Consider the following 16,938-nt stretch of genomic DNA (forward strand, 5'->3'; position numbering starts at 1 on the left):
TATTGTTCAAAATTAATCGTGACATCAAACAATCGAGTTTGTCAATAAGATAGACTATGAGAATAATCGTATAACTCTTAAACATGTTTATAAAAATAGACAGAGGAGAGAAGATGGGAGATATTTATTTTGCTCCATAATTTCTGGAGAAGAGGATAGCTTCCCTGAAAGTTATACAAGCCAAGGTGACTGACAATTTGATATAAGAACAGAATGTTTTTTTAGAGTTAAAAGACCACATGTACACGAGGCAAGCAAGAATGGAGGCAAGAGAAAAGGGAAGATGTATATATATATATATATATATATATATATACAATGTGTGAAAGAGACGAGGATCGGGAACGACGAAAAGGGTATAAACACGAGGCTGATGGATATTGGTGGATGCCTGCCTCGTACGATAATCGATAAAATTGAATCACGCACCGCTGAACATCGCGATAGTGCGGCTTGCCCTCGGCCTCGCGGAGGCTCTCTTTGTCCGAAACCGACGACCACCGGCCATCGGGCCCTTCCCGCGTTTAACGCGTCACGGTTCACCAACGCGATCGCCGCGCGACGAATGGAGAACACCCGGGGGATTATCTTCGGAGCGCACGAGCTGTATTCAAATCGACGAATACTTGAAAAAAAAAATCTCATCTCGAGAAGGAGAGCGAGATGAAAGGCGTCGTTAGATTCGAAAAGTGCCCGATATCGATTGCTTCTTTTGATTTCTAAATTTCCTGGCGACGAATTAAATTGTAGAAAGAAATCAATCAATGTTTGTCGTATCTAAAATATCGAAGGTGAAGCTGTCAAGCTGACGGGAATATATTTCAGAGTCGCTCGAAAGGTAAGAGAGGAGAGAAAGGGTTAAGCGACTCACCGAGCAAGAGTAACCTGTGAGTGGCCCGATAGACCTGCTTGTCCTTCTGCAGCTGCCTGGTGATGGCGTCGGATCGCCTCTTCTGATTCTTGCTGTCATCCTGGCTGGCCTTGCTGCTCTGGCTGCCGAAACACCCCATGACACACCACGGGAAGGACACGCGTGGCTCGCCCTCTCCGTTTTTCCCTTCCACGTCTACCGGTCCGTGCCCGTTACCTTCTCGGGTCGCGTTGGCGACGGCGTCGGCGGCGGCGTCGGCGGCGGCGGCGGCGGTGATGGTGGTGCCGGCGCCGGTGACGGCGTTGACCGAGAGGGAGGACGACCGGGATCCGGATCGGGACGGACGACGACGGCCCGCGATCGAGTTAGTCGCGAGGGCGAGGGCGGCCGTGCGACCGGCGCCGACGTCGACGTCCGCGACGTCGTCGTCCGCGACGTTGCTCTCGTCGTCGTTGTTTACGGGCCGGTCGCGGGTCCGTCGCGGTTCGAAAAGCGCCCCGTGTCCCGCCGCGGTAAGCTCGCTCCCGTTCCGCGAGTCCCGCCGTCCGCCGTCCTCCGGTTCCGCCGTTCCGTTCGTCTCGGCCGCTCTCGCTCGCTCTATCGGGTGTCCCGTTCGCACGCCCGCGCGCGCGCGCTACGTCCTACGTCCTCCGCTCGCCACCACGGCCGATTGACGTCCCTCTCGGGTGTCTCGTTCGCTCTCTCCCGCCCCCTCGCCTCTTCCCCCCGCGGCCGGCGATGGATTCTCCCTCGGTCCTCCTGTCAAAGGCGATCTCGTCTCGCTCTACTTCTCGCTCCTTCTCTCTCTCCTTCCCCTCGCCGACGAATTCACCGCTCCTCGTCCCTCTCGATTATACCCGATGCGCGGAAATCACTCGGAGCGACACTCACGAGCACACTTCACGGCTACCTCTATCACTGGCGGCCTCCACCAGCCGCGAAACCATCATAACCATCGCGCACCATGAGCTCGGCGCTCCGCTCGCCGGGCGACTGAGAGAGCCCCGTGTTGCGCTTCTCTCTCTCCCTCCCTCCCGCTGATGCGCGCCACCACCTCTCTCGCTCGCGCTCGCGTCGATGAAAGAGAGAGAGAGCGCGCGCGAGAGGACGGTGCCGTGAAAACGTCGGTGACGACGTACGATGACGACGATGACGGCGCGCGCCGCGACCGACGTCGACGTCGATGTCGATGCCGATGGCGACCGGGCCCGACGAGACCGAGGACGGCTACCCGGTGATGACGGCGCCGAGCGAGGCGCAGGCGAGCGTAACAATCGACGACGGCCGAGCAGCGGAGTCGCTTACTCCGCCACCGGCCAAGCGACACGGGACGCGACGTGGACAGCGGCACCGAGAGCGCCGGTCGCCGAGGTCGGACGAGGTCGCTCCCGTCACTGGCGCGCACTCGCGTCGGAAAAACACACGGGAAAACAATGCGTGTGTCGGCACTGCCTCTCCGTCGTTATCTGTCTGTCTGTCTATCTATCTCTCTCTTTCGTCGCGACGTCTCCGGCGATGCGGCCGGCGCGAGAGATACGGGAGAGCGAGAGCGAGAGCGAGAGAGAGAGAGAGAGAGGATCGAGCGAGCGAGACAGATATGTACACGCGAATTCGACTTGATGGATAGACTCGGTATAAGACACACGACTCGGCCTCTTCGACGTCGATGACGTTGATAGATCGAGTCCGCCTCTGCGAGGCTCGCGCTCGTCACCGGGTCGGTTCGCCAAACGGTAGTCGACTGCCGCGACCTGGACGACCTGGACGTTTACGCGCTGTTGCGCTGGCCACCCGATCTTCGCCGGCTACCTCTACCTCCTCCTCCTCCTCCTCCTCCTCCTCCTCCTCCTTCTCGCTCCCTCGCGTGGATCTTATTCGCGAGAAAGAAGGTTTCGCGACGATCGTCGTCCGCGAACGTTCTCCGGAGGAGAACTCGTCTTTCTCTCTCTCTCTCTCTTCCTCTCACTCTCTCTTTCACGGCGCCTCCTTCCTCAGCGCCCGTCGTAGGCTCCTCGCTTTTTCGAGGGCTCGCTGCACTCCGGGATCCCCTTCCTGCCTTCTCCTCTTCTTCCTCTTCCAGCACCGTCGTCTCCTTCTACCCCGGCGCCCCTCCTCTTCCTCGTCGACGACCGCGGCACGACAGGCAGCAGCAGCAGCAGCACTCAGGGAACCCGCACCCTCGCGTGCCTTCTCTCGCGCCGCTTTTACACATACGCAACCCTCCGGGAGGTCTCGCGCCCTCGCCGGCCTCTCTCTCGCCACCCGCGCTTCCCCCGAACCGAGTTCGCGTTCGACTATCCTCACTCAAGTATCCCCGAGGAAACTCGCGACCGAAACGTTCGAGGCGAGGTGCTCCCTGCAGCCAACATGTCGTCTGCTACACGACCACCAGCGCAGCGTTCACCGCGCTACAGACGGCCTCAGGTTCGTACTCGGAGCTGGAGATGCCCTCTTCCCCTTTTAACGTTGTCGTCGATCGCGAAAAGTTTGACGCTCGTAATAGGTGCAATTTGACAGTGCGATTGTCTTCTACAGCTTTAATCGCACCTCGGAATAATATATCTCCCGATGACGTATATCTTGCGGAAACTCCTTGACAGATGATTTTGAGAGAAATGTACGTCGAGTTGCCTGGAAACGCGGGAGAAAGATACGCCAGGGTGATTCTCGCACATTCTTGGCTTTGGAAAGAGGATGTAAGGTTCGGAGGATGTCGCGGGTCCTTTTCCGCGATACTCGGGGCTCGTCCACTCGGTGCGACGTTCATGCGCTCTACGAACGCCGGCCGAGGATCGATCGGGTCTCTTCGTCCGCGAGTATTGAAGCATACAGGTGCCGTCGATGATTCTCCCAATGTGTCACCAGCTCGTTCATCAGCGATTCCAAGTTACTCCGCACGAGCACCTTCGCTTTCGAGTCTTTCGAGCGAAGATGTATAAGATAAAAACATTCTAACAAGGATAATGGCAAAAGAACAATTACCCCGCTATTTTGTGTACAATTGCAAAATGTAAACAACACTCGATTCATCTCTTATCTTCCTCTTACTTGTATATAATTGCGTCAATATTGTTTACTTCTCTCATCTTAATCAACAATTATTTAACAAGATACGACATACTTGGAATTTACCCTTCCATTTTTGCTATAAAGCCAAGAAATTCAATCATATTCCTTCATTTCATCGTTTCAAAATTTACAAAGACCTTATATTTTATTTTTATTACATGTACATACAATGTTATATATGACGGTACTTTTTCATATCTTTGAAACTTTATCTCGGTAGACTTTTATTCTGATTTTATTTCTTCCACTTGTCTCTAAATTTCAGCTTGTGTCTCTCCAGTTTGTTACATATTAAATTTTTCCTTACATTTTATTGTAAAATATTTCTACTACTTCCTTCCACTTACGCATATATCTTTATCTTTTTTTTATTTTTTACAATTCTCCACAATGTTTATAATTTTATTTGACTATTTTTACTCAAGCTGTTAATCATATTTGATGTTATATCACTTCAAATATTATATACATTTATCTCAGATTTTCCAGTGAGTTTTATATACAAATTTATTTCTTCATTATTGATTAGATTAAACATTACATCAGGCTAGTTACAAGTCCTTTTTGTTGCAAATATGCATAAACATATAATATATAGACTTCGCAAAGTTGTACAAACTTTAGGAGACAACATGCTTTTGTGGAAAAGAAAGAAGTTACCACAAACATAAGCTCTCTCTTTCTAAATTTTCACGTTGCCGAAACCAAAGAGAAAGAGAAAACTATAAATCTATATATTATATGTCTATGCAAATGTGTTAAAATTGTCACATATTATTTACTGCACACTACTTTGTATAAAATAAAGATAAAATTGAAACGAGCCTAGAATTGACAATAATTCGGCCGCCTTTTGATTTAATTTATGCGTACTAAAATATCTTTGTATTAAGTTGATTATATATTGTTTTCTATAAATTGTTTTGTACAATTTAATCGTATTAATATAATAATGATAAAAAGATGATAAAAAGATGATTCATTTCAAATATATTTAGATATTTTTTCTCATGCAATATGCTTTTTGTATGTATCAATAATCGTGTGCATAAATGCCTTCATTTCCGTAAATAGATGCTTCCAGATCAAATGCATTCTGTTTAAATATTCACGCATCATAATTTTGAAAAAAAAAACCGGCAACTCGTTATCAGCGAATCCATCGAAATATCTAACGATTTGAAAACTGTTTGACACATGCCAGAAATGCCCATCTATGAAAATGAAGGTTCAAATATCTATTATATCTAGATATTAAAATTAAATTACAATTGTATACCATACTCCCAAATTATGCAAACGTAATTTGTTTTGGAAAGAAATCGAATTTGCTTAAAGTACTATATAAATATTGCAAAAATATATCGTTTTATAAATTGCATTTTATATAATTGTATAACGAGATAAAATAAATTTTATCTTGATAACATTTAGCAGATGTGGATGTTAAAATATTAATTTCTATATTCACCTATATATGATAAAAGCACATTTTGTAAGGTATACATTACAAAGATACAATGTTAAGTATAATAAATACATATTAGTACTTAATTCGTCCATCTTTTGTACTATTTAGATCAAAGATCGTAACATCTCTATTGGCTGATGATCAGCATGAATACTTTTGTACTCGATTTTATCATAAGACGACTTCTGCCCTATCTCTCGCTGTTATTAGCTGTCAATAAACTATAAATTTGATCGATGATTTCCGACGACGCTGCAACCCGGAAGGCTCGCATTCAGGGAAACGCTTTTCGCGTTTTAAATATTTTCCAATAAGTTTAAAGAGCACATCTTTCCAAGATAACTGCTCTTTCGATTAAACGAGCCCTTGCTTTCTCTTGTTTCAAATTCAATACCACGCTGATTTCTTCACGTGGTGCTTGCATCAGTTTACAGCTCGGCCGTAGTCGTCTTTAGCACATCTACCGTAGATTTATCTTCGGCCAGAAGAGAACTTAGATCTAGATCTTGAATGTTTATAGAGTGTTGACTGGAACCTAATAGTAAGAAATTATTCATTCACAGTATCTTTTACATATCTAAAATAAAATAAAATATTTTATATATCATATCTTTAAATAGACAACTTTTGTGTTGCTTTATTATTATGATAAATAATCTTGAAATTAAGATAAAATCGCAAAAATAATTTGGGGATACTCTACCAAAGATGTAGAAAAAATTAATAATAATTTGCCAATGATTTGCCTTACCTGCATGTGCAAGAAAGAGATCCTTGAGAAACCCTAGCTCCTTTGTAAGCATTTTAATCTTCTCCTCCAACAGTTCATTCTCCGTTTTCAGCTGATTTACTCGTTCTAATGTTTGTTGCGTGCGTAATTTACTCTTTACTCTGGATCGTTTTACGGCCTGCGAAATACGAAAATAACGATGACAGCACATGCGAATGATAATGTACGCGCAATTTACATGCGAAATCGATACACAACCTGGTTATTCCGATCCCGCCGCTTCCGATAGTCCTCGTCTCCTTCCTCCTCTACCTGCTTTTTTCGTTTGGCGTTATTTTCTTTATTTTTTGGCGCCATCTAAATGAAAGACAAATATATTCATCAATTTTATAAACAAAATTTGTCTAACAATTCAAGAATAAAATGTGAAGAATTAAAATTAAAATTACAAATAATTATGGATTATATTTGTTTTTTAAATAATAAAACACTTGACGGATTTAAACGAATAAAAGCTAAATTTTCCATGATTGAAGGAAGACGCAATTTTTTTTTTACTTTCTAGAATTACTGGCGTCGCGAAATTTTGGCTACGCACCGTTTTTGCGTGCAACTTAAGCCGGTGAATCACGATTGCTCAACAACGGTGCACTACTATTCCATCGAGGTAGACGCGTGACAAATATTTATATCGATGTTTCAATATCCGTCCACACACCGGCATCAGGACAGGTCGTTCTAGGCCGGTGGCGTCGTCGCGTAAAACGTTCTTCCAACCGTGTGTATTTACCCAATAAGACCTTGAGGTCGCGTTGTTGAGAAACCGGCCCTGACACCTTCGCGCGCAGCCTCGACTCGAAAACCGCGAACGGGATATTTAATTGTGACGCGCATCTCGCGGAAAAGAGAAAAAAGAAGAACGAGTCTCGGGACGAATTTAGCGAGGACGGCCGCTCGTAAAAATCGACAGTCATCATCGCGATTGTGGTCTCGTTAAATCGTATAATCTTCAAGGTCGGCCGCGGCAACAGTTCAACTTGACAGTTAATCCTACGTCGACGGTTCTCTTGGGATATTTCCGAATCGTGATCTCATCCACGAGATAAATCAACGAAAAAAAAAAAAAAAAAATGTACAGACGCGACATTTAGTTAATCACGATTAGCGCTAATTGTGTTCCCGTTGCAGCTACTGTGTAATAATTTTTAACGCGAGCGAGTAGTTGTAACATTTCTAAAATATTGCGACGTTATAATTAGCGAGAAAAAGATAGTATTATAATTTTTCAGCAATTTAGTGTAATTTTGATATGCTTCGAGCGTTTCTTAAAAATATTTACTTCGCATTCGTTACAATTGTTTCCGTGAATTGATAACGTTAAACTCTTATATAAATCTGACATCATCAGAGAGACCGCTCGTGTGCTATAAACTCAATCGCACGCACGTATACGAAAAACATCGAGCCGATATCCCCGCTAAGATATATATATGAGGAAACAGCTGCGTTAGAATTTCTCTATTTTTTTCTATTTTTCACACCATTTTTTATGCCACGCACGCAAACGAATTTTGCAATTTTATTCTATTTTTTTATATTATTTATTTGTTTTATTATATTTTTTTATATTATTTATTTATTTTATTATATTTTTTTATATTATTTATTTATTTTATTCTATTTTTTTATATTATTTATTTATTTTATTCTATTTTTTTATATTATTTATTTATTTTATTATATTTTTATTTTATAATGAAAGCAAAGCCTAGAGATTTCTTTCGCCTGCAGCATCGAAAACTCCATCCTGGTTTCGATGACACGTGATACAATCGTCGGGGAATTTTAAACAGACGCGTTTCCCGCCGGTTCTTCCCCTCCCTCCCTCGCGCGACGATAAAAGCGGAGCATTATTATTGATTCGATGCATCACCGCGATACTTTCCGCGTTATTAATCTATTTACACGACGATAATACGAATGCAAAGTCATCCGGACTCGTGACTCGTTCCCATCTCTAAGCAAAGTAGAGAGAGACAGCGTAATTAATGCGCGTCTCTCAGGGTCAATGTTTTCAGTAGAGCCATAACATCTCTCGTCCAATGACGGATTCAAAGGCCGTAACGTGAACAGGCTCCTCCCCCTACGCGCGATAATAAATTTGAAAAAAAAACAATGAACGAGATCCAAGTAGTTTCCTTTCGCAAGATTGCGACACCAAACTTGCAACGCGATTCCGATCTAGGTTCTATCCCACCAAATAACAGTTATATAACTGTTGGTTACAATTTCCCACTCAACAATATAACCGTTACATGTTATGTAACAGTTACATAACATGTAACGGTTATGATGGGTATGTTCCTTTTAGCTGCACTGCTACACTAGTGCAATAAGTTAGAAAGAGACAAACATACTTTCTTTCACTCTAACTAATTGCACTAGTGCAGCTAAAAAGAACAGGCCCATTGTTGAGTGAAAAATTATAACTAACGGTTATATAAATGTACTGTAATCCCAGCAAACACCAAATAAGTTATATAACTGTTAGTTACAATTTCCCACTCAACAATATAACTGTTACATGTTATGTAACAGTTATATTGTTGAGTGGGAAATTGTAACTAACAGTTATTTAGTGTTTGCTGGGATTACAGTAACATTTATATAACTGTTACATGTTATGTAACAGTTATATAACATGTTATATAACATGTAACAGTTATATTGCTGAGTGGGAAATTATAACAAACAGTTATATAAATGTTACTTGGTGTTTGCTGGGATTACACCTTCTGCACTCGAAGCGACATAATGTGTGTGTATCGCGACGAGGAAGAAAGAGAAAGAATGTAATTGAACCAGTCCTTGGGTAAATTTTCGAGGCTGTGCGATCGAGGTAGCGCGACGCACGAGTGACGTATCGTCGGAACGCGGAAAATTCGTCCACGTGGCCGAGCTCCTGACGCGCACCCACCGTGCCTTGCTACGTCTACTCACTTACCGTTCGTGCGACTGGACGACACGCTGATGCTGATGCTGATTCCGCTCACGCTCGTTCGCCGCTTGATTTCCGTACTGACCACCCGGACCCGGAGGATCGTACTCGGTGTAGAACGGAAGCGACATGTGCACCTCGCTGATACGATTCGATCGGTGCATGACGCAATGCACGAATGAATCGTCGTCGTGGATCGTGAATGGTATATGCGTCGTCCTCTAATTACGCTTTCGGGGACTGCATCGCGAAATTATGATACCGACAGGAAGTGTCATTTTACCTACCGAGCGAATGTCTTGTTTTCTTACATATTTTTATTTTATTTATTATATTTATATTCTATTTCTTACATATTTTATATATATATATATATATATATATATATATATATATGTATATTTATTTTAGTATTGATGAGGGGAGAGAAAAAAATAAGATAAAATAAGATAATAAAAAAATTCTCAAATCTCTTTGTAAGAGATAATTTCATTTATCCCTTCTCCTGCGTCTCTTCTAATTTTAATTTCTGTGATAAATGTGTATATTTAATATAAAAATAAATAAATAAATAAATATATATATGGCAAAAATTTTTACAATAATTTGTTTCGGAAACATACATATATATACATATGTATATAGGGTGCGCGAAAGATCCCGGAAATAGCCTAATATTTTGGAAAAGAAATATTTTACAAAAAAATGTTTTATATAAAAGTTGTAGGATTTAAAAATCTTTTTAGTGATCAGTAAATAAATCATTTTAAGCCCTATAACTTTTATATGAAACACTTTTTTGTAAAATGCTTCCTTTCCAAAATATTAGGCCGTTTCCGGGACTTTTCGCGTACCCTGTATATATAATTGTTAAAAAATAAATTTCTTACAAGAATATTTTCAATTGGAAAATGATTCCAGAACCAAATGCGTAATAAAAAAAAATGCTTTTCTTATAAATTTATTATTCTTTTTTTCAATCGTACCACCGAGCACTCGTACATTTTGTAAAACGCGTGTACGGTTCGTCTCAAAAAATGTCCACTCAAACAGCATCAGAGCAGTCTTGCTATTCATTCGGCGCTCTCCGAAATAAGCGGAATACTTTTCAAGTGCGATGATATAAACGAGTATTCGTCGAAGCGATGGTTCGAATGGAAGTGACCGACAAACCAGCAGAGTATTATCGATCACGCTTCTCGATTCACTCGCTTTCCGAGCCGCTTTCGCCGCTCGCGCTGGCGGAGCCGCTACCGCTACCAGTGGCGGATCTCGACCTCGATCGCGATCTGGACTTGGATCGCGAACTCGACCGAGATCTCGACGGTGACTTCGTAGGCGTTCCCGAGCGCGATCTCGACTTGGACCTAGATCGCGACGAATTCCTGGACTGAGGACTGCCGGATCTAGATCGCGATTTGCTGCGCGACTTGGACGGCGAACGCGACTGGGAGCGCGAGCGTGATCGAGAATGCGAGCGCGATCGAGACCGCGATCTGGATTTGGACGGTGAACGCGAGCGTGAGCGCGATCTCGATCTTGAGCCGGAATGAGATCGTGATTTGGATCGCGATTTCCTACTGGACGCTCGCGAGGATGCCCTGGACGAGGCGCGCGATTCACCCTCGTTCTCCGCTTCGGAACCTGGAGACAAATTTTCCATTTGTCAAAAATATTCCTATGATGACACAATAGCAAATATACAAAGCAAACCTCTAAGTAGCAAACCTTTGCCGTCGTTTTTCTCCACTTCTTGTTGAGTGTCCTGTTCTTCTTCCTCTTCCTCTTCCTCCTCTTCGTCCTCGTCCTCTTCTCCAGGCGGCTCCAATTGTTTCTCCCGGTATCTCTGCATTCTGAATTCATTGGCGTTCAGTGGTCGATGACGTACAATCAAGCGCGTGTTATTTGGCTGCTGTCCGACCTTCTGGCGCCGTTTGCTCAGTCGCACGCGTGTCTCCAGTTCGTTATAGTAAACCTATGGTACACAAGAAGATTAATGTGACGAGTCGTGAAATTGATAATGCATGTGTGATGTAACCATGTGTTGATGTAAATAAATACCCCGTCTTGTCTTATCACGAGGAAATAATTTTCCTCGTATCCCTTGGAGGCTTTGCTTTTGACATTCCAATTATACTCTCTCGCCATTTTGTACTCGTACTCCTCGTCGTCAGCGTAATCGATACCAGCAGTAAAATCCCGTCGCCGTTTCTCTAACGTTTCTTCCAACGGTAAAAAGTAAGCTACAAACTGCTCGCCACTCTCATCCATCACACCTCTGTAAAAAGCATTGTTTTCATAAAATCATCTCTAAATTAATTTTAATATGTTTTTCTCTCTTTTCTTCCTCATATTATATAAAATTACTATAGCATAAACTTACCTTATCATAGCTTGTGACATTTCCTCAATTTGCGCTGGTACAGATCGACCCGTTGGCGCAGGATCAGAATCAAATATGACTTGCGCACATGGATATTTCCATAACTAAATAAGATACATAGTCAAAGATTATTGATATAATGATGATATATTAATGTTTATACAAAATAATAACTGTTGCAATTTTAAGTACCTTAAAGTCTGGATATACTGGTAATACTTCTATAGGTACTACATTTGGTTTGCTGTAGTGTCTTTCAATTGGTTTCTTATTGTCTTCAAATGTCTTTTCTATAGCTTTTATTTGACTATCGCGGTCCATATACAGTGTTTCCTCCTGAAAATAATTAAAAATAATTTAAAAAATTTATATAAAAAAATATAGAAACATTGTACACATTACCTAATGCAGAAAATGTATCATACCTTGAAGTTCTTCTTGATGCTATAACCAACTTTGGCTTCAACCTTGTCCGCTGTTTGCGGCTGGAATCTAGTACTTTCTGTGGAAATATATTCTGTACGTCTAAGCCACGAAACGCTCTTAGCATGATGTCTAGATCGCTTAGAATCTTGTGGTGTAAGAACATCTTCCTCCAATAGTTTCTCATCAGCTGGATCCAACTGTGCATTTATATCTCCCGCGTATGTGTCCTTGTTTATCAGATCAATTTCAACACCTAAATCGTGTTCCGTCAATACTTCATACTTATAATTACGCTCCAAGGAGGTTGGATTATACTGAATGAACCTGCATTGTCAAAATCGCAAATTATTTAAAGCAAAAAAACGCAAATACGATGCAGTTGGAGGCTTGTTTTTTACTTACCTAGTCGGTTCGAAAGGATATGTTATAAATTTCGGATCAAACGGAATATCCGGTAGCGTATTGCAATATTTAACTCGACATATGAGTTCAGATCTGAGGGAAAGTGAAAGTCAGATGTGGAAGTGTTTCGCACAGAAATTATACCATATCCCGCGCTTATTTACCTCTTTTCCGCTGGCCTAGTCGTACGTTTATCTCTGTCGGCTTGATTGCTGTTGGTTTGAATAGTGGGTGCCATTTTACATCATTATATCACACGTCAATCGTAGAACTCGAGATCATCAACTATCAACAGAGAGAAACCTGGGACCGGCCATCCCGCTTCAGCGGACGCATGATGCGCCCTCTGATAAAGTGGACATAAACTACGAGTTCGCTCGGTAACAGACGTAGTACATGGTTCATGTCCATGATAAACGAGAATCTAATAACTTTAATCAAATGTACACAAATTCATGCATAATCACTCTGTTTTTAATGGATTCTGATTCACATGCACAGTGTTTTTAGGAGAAACCGGTTTTCCACACTTTGAGACCATCATGAGTCTTGCAGACCTTCAATTAGAACTGTCGCCATTTTGTCGTTAATAGAAATTGTGATGGCGTTTATGCTGTCATATCCTCGTATTATTCAAAATGTTTCGAAAATCTCTCCTTTAAGTTTAATTTAATATTCCAATAATTTTAAAGATATATTCTCTTGACGATCAAGAATTTAATAAAATCAGATTTAAATATTTATGATGAATATTTCAGTGTCTTTGGCACATCTTACAAATATAAGCATGAAATAAATCAATAATATACATAAATCTGCGCTCGAAATCAAAGCTAATCAATCAATATTTGCGATATTTAATGATAAAATTATAAGATGAAATCATAAATAAAATTTGCCTTGGAGATTCGCGATATTAAAATTCCGTGAAACAATTAAATTTAAAATTATTAAAAAATTATTGCGACTCTTAATTTTCCATCACAAAGTTCCCAGCAAACACCAAATAACAGTTTTATAACTGTTAGTTATAATTTCCTACTCAACAATATAACTGTTACATGTTATATATCTGTTACGTGTTTAATAACAATTATATTGTTGAGTGGGAAATTATAACTAGCAATTACATAACTGTTACTTGGTGTTTGCTGGGTTATTTTAATTATTTTAAACGTCCTTCGTCTGAGTTTTCTTCGCTCAGCGAGATTGTCGGAATCTCCCATCAGTAAATTGGAATGATTACAAACGCGCGCGCTGTCGACCAATTTCCAGGCGTCCTAATTTCTTGCACGCAGGCGTTTCCGTCACCGCGTTATCGATTCGAATGCGCAAAACACCGTGTGCGATGATCGTCGATAGTATTCCCAGAAATGCGGACGTCGTTCGTCGTCTGAACCTCCGGCCAGCGTTTCTCGTTCGCAGGAGTCCAACGCAGGGTTTTCAAGTCTGGAGGGAAAGCCGCGCTGCCTGGAAGTGAGCCCCGAAGGACATGGTTGGACCCAACGTCTCCTTGTGACTAACCGTCCCGGAAGGTGCCGGAGCGATTGCTACGCAAGGTGCATCCTTCAGAACGCCTTCCGAACACGAGCGTATAAATACAGAACTCGCGACGCTGTGCAAGGTAAAAAAAAATGTTTTTTTAATTACAAATAATAGCTTTTATCACAATTATTCGCTGGAAAGGTAGCGAGAATTTTAGTAATGAAAAAATACGCCAGAAGAAAGATATAAATATAAAATAAATAAAAATTACGTGGACATTGTTTGGTATATATAATTTTAAATAATTCAATATTAAAAAAAGATATTATTTAATTTGTCATGTATTTTTTATCCTACTTACGGCAAAATTTTTATCTTGCATGATCTTATGTGTGTATTTTATAGGTGTATCCTGTGAGCCCTGTGGCAGGGCCTGGTGCGGCGCGATCCGTATGGGAACTAAGTCCCGATCCCGACATGGTCGGGCATCTACCGAACAATCTGATATCCAGCCATCAGAATCATGGCTCGGGCAAAAACACGCGGGAGAGGAACCGTCCCGATGACAACGTCTATGCCGATGAGGCTGCGACTGGTCAGAGTCCCACCAACGAGACCAAGCAAATCTTTGAGCTGCTCAGAGCCGGGTTAGATCATACATTTCCATTTTAAAAAGAGAGAAAAAAATCAAATTATGCCATAAAGAGCTGAAAGAAATAATTAAATAAGTCCAAAAATTTCGAAAAAAAGATATAATAGTGAAGAGAGAAGTGCAAAGACATCATTCATTGTTTTTATAGTGAAATCGAGGTGGTCGAGGAATTGGTGGAAGGGAACGGGTTGAACGTGCTCAGCGCGAGGGATGAATGGGGATATACGCCTGCTCATTGGGCCGCCTTGGATGGCAATATTGAAGTTAGTTTCTGAGGAAAAATTGTCATTATTTTTCAAAATTATTAAAGAGCTCTCATGGATATAAAATTTCTCCTTGCAACAGGTCATGAGATATTTGATAGAACGGAATGGTCCCGTCGATTTACCATGTCTCGGTACGCAAGGACCCAGACCGATACATTGGGCCTGTCGAAAAGGTCACAGTGCGATAGTGCAATTGCTATTAAAGGTACAAAGGTGGAAAAATGTCAAAGACTTAGCAAATGAACAGAGTCACGAGAAAACTTTCTTTTCAGGCGGGTGTCGCGGTCAACACAGCCGATTTTAAGGGCTTGACACCTCTGATGACCGCTTGTATGTTTGGCAAATTCGCGACAGCCGCCTTCTTACTAGGATCCGGTGCGCAAGGACACTTGACGGACATAAACGGCGACACCGCGTTGCATTGGGCCGCGTACAAGGGCCATGCCGAGCTGATCAAATTGTTGATCTACAGCGGCGTGGATTTACAGAAGCCTGATTACTTTGGCTCGACGCCGCTTCATCTGGCTTGCCTATCCGGCAATGTCAGCTGTGTCCGGATTCTCTGCGAGAAAAGTAAGATTGAGCTCGAGCCGCGCGATAAAAACGGTAAGACACCGTTGCAACTGGCCAAGAGTCACCGTCACTCGGAGATTGTGCGCATTCTGCAGGCAGAACAAAAACGCCGAGCTAGATGGATACCGCCCATCAACGAACTATGGTCTGCATACTTAGCGTGATATCTCGAAATTAAATCATTTATGAAACCTGTAAATAATTTGCATGTTTTCTTTTTTAAGGGCGCTATTGTTTGGCGGAGCGGGCAACAGCAAAGGACCGTTGTTACTGTTCATGATATCCGTCCTGCTATGGGGATACCCGATGTATCTATTAAAATGTATTCCGTTAACATGGAATCTCCTGCGCGGTAGCCATTACTGTTTCATTTACTGGAATATCCTCATGTGGATTTCCTGGATTGTAGCAAACAGAAGAGACCCTGGTTACGTACCGCAGAACAGCGATACCTATTACAGAGCGATAAAACAGGTATAATGAGTGGTGTCTGTAAAGCGATCGAATAGTTTATTAATATTTACATTTCGCGTCGTTTCAGATTCCATACTTCGATAAGTGGAAAAAGCGCAACGTTTTACTATCGCGATTATGTCACAGCTGTAGATGTTTCAGACCCCTTCGGGCTAAACATTGTAGAATCTGCAATAGATGCGTCACATATTTCGATCATCACTGTCCGTTTATATATAATTGCGTCGGCTTGAGGAACAGGTACGCAATCAATACAAATCATCCGTTTGTATATGTCAAAATTACAATTATTCAAATATTTTTAACACGTTTTGTTTGTTTTCAGAATGTGGTTCTTCCTGTTCGTCATGTGCGTGGCGATAAACTGCTCATTCACTTTATATTTCGCATGTTATTGTATCGCGATTGAAGGAATTCAATTGTTGTATGTTCTTGGTGTACTAGAAGCTCTCGTCTTTTGCGGACTTGGCTGGATTTTAACATGCACTTCGGTAAATGTGATATGCTTATATTGCTATTATATTATTGATGTACAATTTTCTATCATTTTTTTCTTTGAACAGGTCTTACATGCTTGTATGAATTTGACTACCAATGAAATGTTCAATTACAAGAGATACTCGTACTTGAGAGACAAAAGGGGCAAATACTTGAATCCTTTTAGTCGAGGACCCGTGCTCAATTTCATCGAGTTTTTCCTCTGCCCACCAGATCATCAAATAAATGATCCTCAACATTATCATATTCTTTCAGAGGATGTAATGTAACGTTACATAAAGGTCCTACAAATCTTTGATTAATTTGTCACGCACTCTCTTGCACAGAGAAGCGTCAAGCGCGACCACTATATTATACATATACACACACACACACATACATACATACATATATCTGTGTGTATATAATGATACACTATTTTTTCAAATTAACATATGTACATTTGCACATAAAATATATTATTGCCACTTATGAAATATTCACATTTCTCATAGTTTATATTGCTACATTCTGCTGCCAGAACACAAACTTGCATAAATGTAGTAAAAGTTTTATATATAAAAGTTAAAATTTAAATAAATTATCTGTAAAACTGAATTTCACACTTTATTCATTATACATTGTCTTTGTAATATATCTC

General features: G+C 41.6%; 4 protein-coding genes and 1 long non-coding RNA gene across 6 annotated transcripts in view; 2 read left to right on the forward strand and 3 right to left on the reverse strand.

The window, feature by feature from the left end:
* Nucleotides 1–3,308, reverse strand: part of Galphas (G protein alpha s subunit) — a 41,149-nt gene extending 37,841 nt beyond the window's left edge. The window contains exon 1 of the mRNA XM_083087064.1: nucleotides 872–3,308. Coding sequence (XP_082943190.1) covers nucleotides 872–1,010 — 139 coding nt within the window. The 5' untranslated portion in view covers nucleotides 1,011–3,308. The remainder of the gene's footprint in view (nucleotides 1–871) is intronic.
* LOC145964389 (uncharacterized) lies at nucleotides 892–6,035 on the forward strand. The gene is made up of 2 exons (XR_014436447.1): nucleotides 892–3,295; nucleotides 3,407–6,035. It is a non-coding gene; the product is annotated as an uncharacterized LOC145964389 (long non-coding RNA).
* On the reverse strand, nucleotides 4,059–9,321 carry Irbp18 (Inverted repeat binding protein 18 kDa). 2 transcript variants are annotated; one of them, XM_083087065.1, is made up of 4 exons: nucleotides 9,146–9,321; nucleotides 6,400–6,498; nucleotides 6,163–6,319; nucleotides 4,059–5,946 (listed from the first exon to the last, which is right to left on the reverse strand). In XM_083087065.1, the coding sequence occupies exons 2-4, from the start codon at nucleotides 6,496–6,498 to the stop codon at nucleotides 5,840–5,842; spliced, it is 363 nt and encodes a 120-aa protein (XP_082943191.1). In that variant the 5' UTR covers nucleotides 9,146–9,321; the 3' UTR covers nucleotides 4,059–5,839. The 2 variants fall into 2 exon arrangements, with proteins under 2 accessions (XP_082943191.1, XP_082943192.1); XM_083087066.1 differs by lacking the exon at nucleotides 9,146–9,321 and adding an exon at nucleotides 6,740–7,841.
* Nucleotides 9,322–10,077: 756 nt separating this feature from the next.
* Nucleotides 10,078–12,690, reverse strand: Atms (RNA polymerase II-associated factor 1-like protein antimeros). The gene is made up of 8 exons (XM_083087127.1): nucleotides 12,515–12,690; nucleotides 12,351–12,443; nucleotides 11,948–12,272; nucleotides 11,715–11,858; nucleotides 11,523–11,626; nucleotides 11,201–11,417; nucleotides 10,868–11,114; nucleotides 10,078–10,783 (listed from the first exon to the last, which is right to left on the reverse strand). The coding sequence occupies exons 1-8, from the start codon at nucleotides 12,586–12,588 to the stop codon at nucleotides 10,344–10,346; spliced, it is 1,644 nt and encodes a 547-aa protein (XP_082943253.1). The 5' UTR covers nucleotides 12,589–12,690; the 3' UTR covers nucleotides 10,078–10,343.
* Nucleotides 12,691–13,444: 754 nt separating this feature from the next.
* On the forward strand, nucleotides 13,445–16,907 carry Patsas (palmitoyltransferase Patsas). Its single transcript, XM_083087126.1, has 9 exons — nucleotides 13,445–13,974; nucleotides 14,241–14,482; nucleotides 14,636–14,750; nucleotides 14,833–14,958; nucleotides 15,026–15,471; nucleotides 15,551–15,800; nucleotides 15,868–16,040; nucleotides 16,126–16,291; nucleotides 16,364–16,907. The coding sequence occupies exons 2-9, from the start codon at nucleotides 14,313–14,315 to the stop codon at nucleotides 16,565–16,567; spliced, it is 1,650 nt and encodes a 549-aa protein (XP_082943252.1). The 5' UTR covers nucleotides 13,445–13,974; nucleotides 14,241–14,312; the 3' UTR covers nucleotides 16,568–16,907.
* The last annotated feature ends 31 nt before the right edge of the window (nucleotides 16,908–16,938 follow it).

This window comes from Camponotus vicinus, unplaced genomic scaffold (genome assembly GCF_025532165.1).
Source record: "Camponotus vicinus isolate PSW18456_S1 unplaced genomic scaffold, iyCamVici1.0 SCAF_13, whole genome shotgun sequence".
NCBI classification, from domain to species: Eukaryota; Metazoa; Arthropoda; class Insecta; order Hymenoptera; family Formicidae; genus Camponotus; species Camponotus vicinus.